At 36.3% G+C, this 9534-nt stretch overlaps 1 protein-coding gene across 1 annotated transcript; it reads left to right on the top strand.

The window, feature by feature from the left end:
• Positions 1 to 5384: 5384 nt before the first annotated feature.
• Positions 5385 to 6273, top strand: LOC107003716 (adenylate isopentenyltransferase 5, chloroplastic-like). Its single transcript, XM_015202015.1, has 3 exons — positions 5385 to 5529; positions 5703 to 5957; positions 6110 to 6273. Exons 1-3 carry the CDS (start codon positions 5385 to 5387, stop codon positions 6271 to 6273), a joined length of 564 nt encoding a protein of 187 aa, XP_015057501.1.
• The last annotated feature ends 3261 nt before the right edge of the window (positions 6274 to 9534 follow it).

Below are 9534 nucleotides of genomic sequence, written 5' to 3' on the forward strand. Positions count from 1 at the left end.
ATGCCCATTCCTGAATGGAAGTGGGAAAGGATTGCAATGGATTTCGTGGTTGGTCTTCCCAAGACATTGGGTAAGTTCGATTCTATTTGGGTAATTGTGGACAGATTAACTAAGGGTCCGTTTGGATGGGCTTAATAAAAGCAACTTTAAAAAAGTACTTCTGAAAGTGCTGAAACTTATTTTTAAAATAAGCAGTTATGTGTTTGGATAAAAGTGTTGAAGTTGCTATGCCAAACGTGAAAAGGGAAAAATGGAAGAAAGAGATGTTAGGGTTATGTTGTAATTTGGAGATTGTATAAAAATATTAAGGGCAAAAAGATAAAAATGTGGTCAACTTAAAACAGCTTATAAGCTAAAAAAAAAAAAGCACCCCTACCCCAGCTTTTAACTTTTGGCTTAAAATAAGTTTTTTCAAAACTTAAAATAAGCTATTTTGAGTATTGCCAAACAACTAAATAAGTCAAAAATCAGCTTTTAAGTCAGTTTGACCAGCTTTTAAGCTGAGCCAAACAGGCTCTAAGTCTACTCACTTCATTCCGGTGAAGGTGACTTACAATGCAGAAAAGTTAGCCAAACTCTATATCTCAGAGATTGTTCGGTTGCATGGAGTTCCACTCTCCATCATATCAGATAGAGGTACGCAGTTTACTTCTAAGTTTTGGAGAACATTGCATGCTGAATTAGGTACTAGGTTGGACCTTAGTACTGCATTTCACCCTCAGACCGATGGACAGTCTGAGCGAACGATTCAAGTGTTGGAGGATATGCTTCGTGCATGTGTGATAGAATTTGGTGGCCATTGGGATAGCTTCTTACCCTTAGCGGAGTTTTCATACAATAATAGCTATCACTCAAGTATTGACATGGCTCCATTTGAAGCATTGTATGGGAGGAGATGTAGGTCTCCCATTGGTTGGTTTGATGCATTTGAGGTTAGACCTTGGGGTACTGACCTTTTGAGGGATTCATTAGAGAAGGTGAAATCTATTCAAGAAAAGCTTTTAGCGGCTCAAAGTAGGCAAAAGGAATATGCAGATCGAAAGGTTAGAGACTTGGAGTTTATGGAGGGTGAGCAAGTCTTGCTGAAGGTTTCGCCCATGAAAGGGGTGATGCGGTTTGGTAAAAGGGGTAAACTAAGCCCAAGGTATATTGGTCCCTTTGAAGTACTTAAGCGAGTAGGAGAGGTGGCTTATGAGTTAGCCTTGCCTCCAGGGCTGTCTGGAGTGCATCCGGTATTTCATGTGTCTATGTTGAAAAGATACCATGGGGATGGAAACTACATCATTCGTTGGGATTCAGTTCTGCTTGATGAGAATTTGTCTTATGAGGAGGAGCCTGTTGCCATTCTAGATAGAGAAATTCGCAAGTTGAGATCAAGGGAGATTGCATCCATCAAAGTCCAATGGAAGAATCGACCAGTTGAAGAGGCCACTTGGGAGAAGGAGGCTGATATGCAAGAAAGATACCCACACCTGTTTACAGATTCAGGTACTCCCTTTTCGCCCTTGTTTTCTTCTCGTGATCGTTCGGGGACGAACGATGGGTAAATTGGTATCAATTGTAACGACCTGTTTAGTCGTTTTGAGCAGCAGATTTTATTTCTGGAAAAACTGGCTGAGACGACGGATCCCACGACGGACCGTCATGGGCACGACGGACCGTCGAGGGGGTCTCGTTCCAAAACACTTAGAATTCTGAAATTTGGGTACTGAAATCGACTCTCTGAACTTCGTAACGGAATGGCAGGACGGACCGTCACAGGCGTGACGGGCCGTCACAGACTCTTGGTAAAAATCTAGTCTCTGAACTCTGTGAGGGAGCAGCAGGACGGACCGTCGCAGGCACGACGGCCCGTCACAGGCTGCGTAATCCCAGGCTGGGTCGGATTTCTGTTAAGTAATTTAAGGGGCGTTTTGGACTATTCCTGCTTTAATTATAAAGTTAGAGGGTTAATGTTAATAAGTCTAATTACTTGGGGGTTAAAAGAGGTAACCTTAAGTTAATTGGTGGATATTATTACCATCTTTATACTTAATTATATGCTAATTAGGGTAAAAGAAAGAGGGTTTGAATAAGAAAAAGAAAAAGAACAGAAAGAGAGGGAGAACGAGTAGAGAGAGAGAGAAACGAAGAGGACAACAAGAATTTGGGGAATTTGCTTGCTTGATCACGAATCTTCGGTGGAGGTAGGTTATGGTTTATGCTATTCGTAGTAAACTCTTAATAGCGAATGATATGTATTGGGTAGTATTGTAAACCCTTCTATATGCTTAATTGTGTGCATGCATGATGTGATTTTGTATATAATTGTGATAAAATAAGCATGATGAAGCTATTGAATCCCAAATCTTGAAAAACCCTAATCTACTTTGTTAATGAGATTGATGATGCCTTAGTATAAAAGAAGGCTTGATGAACTAAAGTAATGGGGTTGATGATGCCTTGGTATAAAGAAGGATTGATGAATTAATAGAATGAAATTAGGGGAGCGGGTGTCACGAACCGACACGTAGAATTAGGGGAGCGGGTGTCACGAACCGACACGTAGAATTAGGGGGACCGGGTGTCACGAACCGACACGTAGAATTAGGGGACCGGGTGTCACGAACCGACACGTAGAATTAGGGGATCGGGTGTCACGAACCGACACGTAGAATTAGGGGATCGGGTGTCACGAACCGACACGTAGAATTAGGGGATCGGGTGTCACGAACCGACACGTAGAATTAGGGGATCGGGTGTCACGAACCGACACGTAGAATTAGGGGATCGGGTGTCACGAACCGACACGTAGAATTAGGGGATCGGGTGTCACGAACCGACACGTAGAATTAGGGGATCGGGTGTCACGAACCGACACGTAGAATTAGGGGATCGGGTGTCACGAACCGACACGTAGAATTAGGGGATCGGGTGTCACGAACCGACACGTAGAATTAGGGGATCGGGTGTCACGAACCGACACGTAGAATTAGGGGATCGGGTGTCACGAACCGACACGTAGAATTAGGGGATCGGGTGTCACGAACCGACACGTAGAATTAGGGGACCGGGTGTCACGAACCGACACGTAGAATTAGGGGATCGGGTGTCACGAACCGACACGTAGAATTAGGGGATCGGGGGTCACGAACCGACACGTAGAATTAGGGGATCGGGTGTCACGAACCGACACGTAGAATTAGGGGATCGGGTGTCACGAACCGACACGTAGAATTAGGGGATCGGGTGTCACGAACCGACACGTAGAATTAGGGGATCGGGTGTCACGAACCGACACGTAGAATTAGGGGATCGGGTGTCACGAACCGACACGTAGAATTAGGGGATCGGGTGTCACGAACCGACACGTAGAATTAGGGGATCGGGTGTCACGAACCGACACGTAGAATTAGGGGATCGAAGTGTCACGTACCGACACATAGTAGTAGGGGAGCGGAGTGTCACGTACCGACACAAGAGGAATAAAGATAATGAATCTTGAAAGATGTTAATATACTCAATCTAATGAACCTAATTCCCAAATGAGTATGGTATTGAGGCTTGAGTCCTCATGTGTGAACTTGGCGGTGCTTATTAATGATTATAGAACTTGTTGTTGCTACATGTTGAGTATTGTAGTTGATTTATGATATTATCTGATATATACTGTTTTCTATTTTGAGTTGGCCGATGATACCTACTCAGTACCCGTGTTTTGTACTGACCCCTACTTGTATTTGTTTTTCTTTGTTAATTGTGGAGTGCAGCAAACGTGCCATCGTCTTCAACTCAACCGCAACTCTAGCCAGTCTTCATCACGTCGGATCTCAGGGTGAGCTAATGCTTCTAGCTTGGACTGGATCTTCTCCTTCATGTCTTGATGCCTTGAAGTTCCGGCATGGACTAGCTGTTTATATATTTTATCTTCCTAGATATTCTTAGATTTAGTACATTGAGGATAGATGTTCTTGTGGTGATGACTTCCAGATTTTGGGGATGATGAGTATTAAATTTTAGAAGTTACTAATTGATTTCGTTAATGAGTTTTAAGTCTTCCGTATTATATTCTGTTTATTATGGTTGAAATGTTGGGGTTTAGATTGGTTGGTTCGCTCACATAGTAGGATAAGTGTGGGTGCCACTCGCGACCCGTTTTGGGTCGTGACAATCTCATTACAAATAAATATGTATGATATGTCCCTTAATTCTTTATATGTTACTCTTGTCTGTAAAAAAATTCTTATCTATAGATGAAATATTTATTTTAAGTTTCGAACTAAGCCCAAGCCCCAAGTCCAAGTTCAAGTCTTCTATATTAAATATATATTAATACAAATACGTACGTATAGAATTACATGATATCACTCAAAATGTCAAGCTAATAGAGTGATAAAATAATAAATGACCATAAATGTTCGGGAAGATTCCACCCTAAAAGGATTATAAAGAATAGAATTCTTAACTGAATACTAAAAAATGTTACGTAGATAAAGAAAATAAAATTGTATATTTGTAATCTATCGGTAATGAATATATTCTACTTAATTATATCACGGTGATTGGAGCTTGATTCAACAAAGTCCTTATCTATTATTATATGTTGCACAAGTTATTATAAATACTCGTAATTGAAATAGTTATCGATAATTGTTCACTTCGCTCTTATGGAATTTGACTTAATACTTATGATGTGTTATTGAATAGTGTAAGATTTGACGCATTATCACATGAATATATCCAGTCAGAAACATTATTAAGTTCTTTGTACAATGCTTTTGTAACTACATGTGATCTCATAACAATATACATCTTGAAACGTCATCCTAAAATAATTTAAGCTTAATCGCCAAAATTTAAGGTGACATATCTCTAAATTTTTTAATGAACTATTAATATTCTAAAATATATGAATTTATATATATTTAATTTGGTTTATTACTTAATAAGTCTATAAAAAATCACATTTTTACTATAAAAGCCTAGCTCTATGTGATCTCCTAACAACGTACACTAATAACTCTATCCTAAAATATATTTAATAATAATTACAAAAAATTCAAGTTGACATATTTATAAACTTTTAAAAGTCATTCTTATCCTAAAATATATTAGTAATTATGAAATTGGTATGTCAATTAATAAGTCCACAAAAAGATTTTACTATATAAGCTGAATGTAATATTTTTTTCACATCCACCATCAAGAAAATTTTATATTTTTATATAGTATATTCCAAGTCAAGCAAGGTTTCTACTTACTAGCTTTATATTTACAAGTTTTTTTTACTGTCTGACTTTATGAATCCACTAATATAAACTAATTATTATTATATTTTTTGTGTAGATATATTGAATACTTTCATCAACAATGATGCGTTCAAAAAGAAGAAAGTGATCTTCATAATGGGGGCCACAGGAACGGGAAAATCCGGTCTCTCAGTTGGCCTTTCCACCCATTTTCGAGGAGAAATAATCAACTCGGATAAAATGCATGTTTACAAGGGACTTGAAATTATTACAAACAAGATCACACACACTATGAAAGAAGGTGTACGCCACTATTTGTTAGATATATCTGTTTATTCTCAAGAATACCTATATCAAATGACTAACTAGATAATTTTATAGTAGTAATTATAGATTCTAGTGAAAAATATACTTTACTATTAAAAAATTATTTCTTTCAATTCTGAGAAAGTTAATTTGATCAAATTTTCTTAGGTGAAATTGAACCATATTCAGACTTCAAAGCTGAAAATTTTTGTTTGCAAGCTGTCGTCTATATAGAAAAAATACTGAAGAGTCAACGTATTCCAATTATTGTTGGAGGGTCAAATTCATATATTGAAAAACTTGTAGAAGATCCTGTGTTCATGTTCAAATATAAGTATGATAGTTTCTTTATTTGGATTGATGTTGAGCAATCAGTCTTGAACAATAGAGTTGACATGAGGTTTGATCAAATGGTCAAAGCAGGTTATTTTTGTAATTATTTTATGTATCAATCAAGATATACTATCATGCAGCTAGCTAAAAAATTTTCTTATATAATTTTCTTAATAATACTTTTGGTTATCAAATATATGTTCTACTAAAAGAACTCTTCTTTAAATTTTTGTTACATGCAGGGCTAGTGGATGAGGTGCGACAAATTTTCATTCCAGATGCAGATTACACCAAAGGAATCCGATGGTCCGTCGTTGTCCCTGAAATTGACAGATATTTAAGGGAAAAAACAAATATAGACGGAGATGATGAATCAAAGCAGATGATTATTCAAGTTTCAATTTAAAGTATCAAGCGTAATACTCGTATGTTAATTTGTAACCAACTAGACATGATTCAAGGATTAATAAGCGAGAAAATATGGTCAGTGCATCATATTGTTGCTAAGGACGTTTTCAAAGAAGATAGAGAAGAAGATCTTGACGAAGCATGGACGAATACTGTTTTGCAACCATGCCTAGATATTATGAAGAGATTTATCAAAAACTATCATCACAATATTATTATTGAGTGTACATAAACTGTCATTATCGCCATCTTCTGTTTTGGTCGCTTTTATTTTTAACCTATTTTGTACAATTTTGTATCGCATTACAAATATATATGTGTGATATGACCCTTATTTCTGTATATGTTACTCTTGTCTGTAAAAAAGTTCTTATCTATAGATGAAATATTTATTTTAAGTTTTGAACTAAGCCAAGCCCCAAGTCTAAGTCCAAGTCTTCTATATTTAATATATATTAATATAAATACGTACGTACACAATTACATGAGATCACTCATAATGTCAAGCTAATAGTGTGATAAAATAACAAATGACCATAAATGTTCCGGAAGATTCCACCCTAAAAGGATTTTGGAGAATGGACTTCGTAACTCAATACTTAGAAATGTTAAATAGACAAAGAAGATAAAATAGTATATATGTAATCTATCGATAATGAATATATTCTACCTAATTCTATCACGGTTATTGAAGCTTGAGTCAATAAAGTCCTTATCTATTATTTTATGGTGCACAAGTTAATATAAATATTCTTAATTTAAATAGTTATCGATAATTGTTCACTTCGCTCTTATGGAATTTGACTTAACACTTATGATGTGTTGTTGAATAGTGTAAGATTTGACGCATTATCCCTTGAATATATTCCTTCAGAAATATTATTGAGCTCTTTGTACAATCCTTTTGTAACTACTTGTGATCTCATAACAATATACATCTAGAAACGTCATCCTAAAATAATTTATGCTTACTCGCCAAAATATAAGGTGACATATCTCTAAATTTTTTAATGAATTATTCTTAATCTAAAAGATATTAATTTATATATAGTTAATTTTGTTTAGTTATTAATAAGTATATAAAAAATTACATTTTTACTATAAAAGCCCAGCTCTATGTGATCTCCTAACAACGTACACTAATAACTGATACGCTCAAACATACATCTCAAATAAGAAGTAAAGCGGTCGTATCATGTAAAAAACCCAACTAATGAGGTTGGGATCGTTCCCACGAGGAAAATAGTTCAGACTTAACTTTATTCTATTATTAATATTATTTAATCAATTATATCCCTAGAAAACAAAAGACAGTAAGGGGGGGGGGGTTATTTCAAAATTAATGAAAATAATTAACTAAACTAAAGTAAACAACATACAGATTCAAATCTTGGAGCTTAATCAATTAATAAAAGTAAATAGGGCTTAAGTGTTCCCCACAGGTTCCTAACTTGATAATTCTAACTATAACAATTTTTTCCTAGTATCTTGCATGTAAAGTGATAAGTTATGTATCTCTAAATCCTTGGTCCGGTATCTAGAAAATTTTACTCCGCACCTTGGTCATATTACGTGTGTTGCTATACTAACCCTTACCTTCACCTCATATTAAGCATTGTATATGATATTTGACAAAGTTATTACCTCGTACCAATCTACACTAGCCTATTAGATAGTGTACACTAAATCTATGTTGATAATTCTTTTCCTATTATCTACCTCCTTGGTTGGCAAGTAGCATTAAGGCGAGTTCTAACGTTCGTCATCCGTTAAAAAGACTTCTAAACGAAAGAATTATCAATACAAGCAAGACACTATTCTAGAATTGCTATTTTAGTTAGATTTTACCTCATTATTGACCCATGATTCCCACAACCCTAGTTTTGGAGTTTAGTTACTCATGGTCATAATCACACTATTCATATATTTAATATAAGAATTCATGCACATACTTTAATGAGAAAGAATAAAATCCAGAAATTCACTTGATTAATCAAACAAAACACCAACAATCAAATCCAGAAAAAAGTGTAACAATTGCTGAAATTAATCCTTCAATACTTGAGTAAGAGAACTAAAGATTATGAAAAAGTCCAACTCTGAAAAAGTCTAACTATCAAAAAGTCTAACCCCCAAAACGAGGTTTTCCGAACTATTTATAAAAAACAAAAACCTAATAAAAGAAGGATTCTAATTACTGAAAATTTGTCAGAACGCGTCTGGGTCGACGGATCTCGTGACGGACCGTCGTGGTCACGATGGGCCGTAATGGCCTCCGTCGTCCCATACTTCACAAATTCATCTTCTTCTTTGTTCATTACCCTCAACGAACAGGTATGACGGACCGTTCCAAGCATGATTGTCCGTCGAGGGTCTCCATTCCATTATACTTAAACTTCTTGAAATTTGGGTACTAGGACTACTCTATGATTATTACGACGAAGTAGCAGGACAGACCATCGTGGATATGACGGTCCATCGTGGACTTCCATAATCCCACACTAGGTCAGACTTCCCCATATTCCTTCAGCAGCTTCACTACGATGCCACCTACGGACCGTCACAAGCTCAACGGACCGTCATAAGCTTCGTAGGTGGTCTCTTCTGCATTTCTCGCTCAAAAAATTCCGCGTTCATCTTTGGACAAATTTCCTGCAAATAAGGATAAAGATACATAAAAATCAATACAAAAAGGCTTTTGGACACACACTAAACTTAAGGAAAAACATTAAAAATATCGTGAAACCACGGTACATCTACACCCTCAACTTAAATTTGTTGTTTGTCCTCAAGCGACGCACTATGACTCACTACAAAATATTTGTACAATAGTGTCCATATTTAGCTTTCGCAATCATTTGAATATCAATCCCGATCAGTCTCATTATGTTTATGCATGTTATAACTATTTGGCTTGAATTATGTGGAACCATACCATGACACAGACTCACCACGTACTGACACCTATCCTCTTCAATTCCTCACCGAGGTGTTAATATTTTCGATATTGCAACTAGTGTCCTCACTTCAAAACAACATCCTCATTTTTCACACAATGATTTTAGTTTGATTATAAAGAATAATTTTGAACACTCACTCTCAGAACAAACTCACAACTCATTCATACATATTGCCATAAGCTTGCCCTTATTTTCACTGCTTTATGTTCGCAATACAACTCTTAGGATCACGATAGGACTTTCTTAGCTTGTAACATAGGCTCAGAGTCAGGTAGGGTATATTTAGGTATACTTCAGTG

The sequence above is a fragment of the Solanum pennellii genome, chromosome 11, assembly GCF_001406875.1.
Source record: "Solanum pennellii chromosome 11, SPENNV200".
Lineage (NCBI taxonomy): Eukaryota > Viridiplantae > Streptophyta > Magnoliopsida > Solanales > Solanaceae > Solanum > Solanum pennellii.

Bases quoted from the DNA above. Each gene is read 5' to 3' on its own strand.
- LOC107003716 (XM_015202015.1), top strand. From the start codon at position 5,385: ATGGGGGCCACAGGAACGGGAAAATCCGGTCTCTCAGTTGGCCTTTCC. The intron at 5,530-5,702 runs GTGTACGCCACT...AAATTTTCTTAG, and splicing joins CACACACACTATGAAAGAAG to GTGAAATTGAACCATATTCA. The intron at 5,958-6,109 runs GTTATTTTTGTA...TGTTACATGCAG, and splicing joins TGATCAAATGGTCAAAGCAG to GGCTAGTGGATGAGGTGCGA.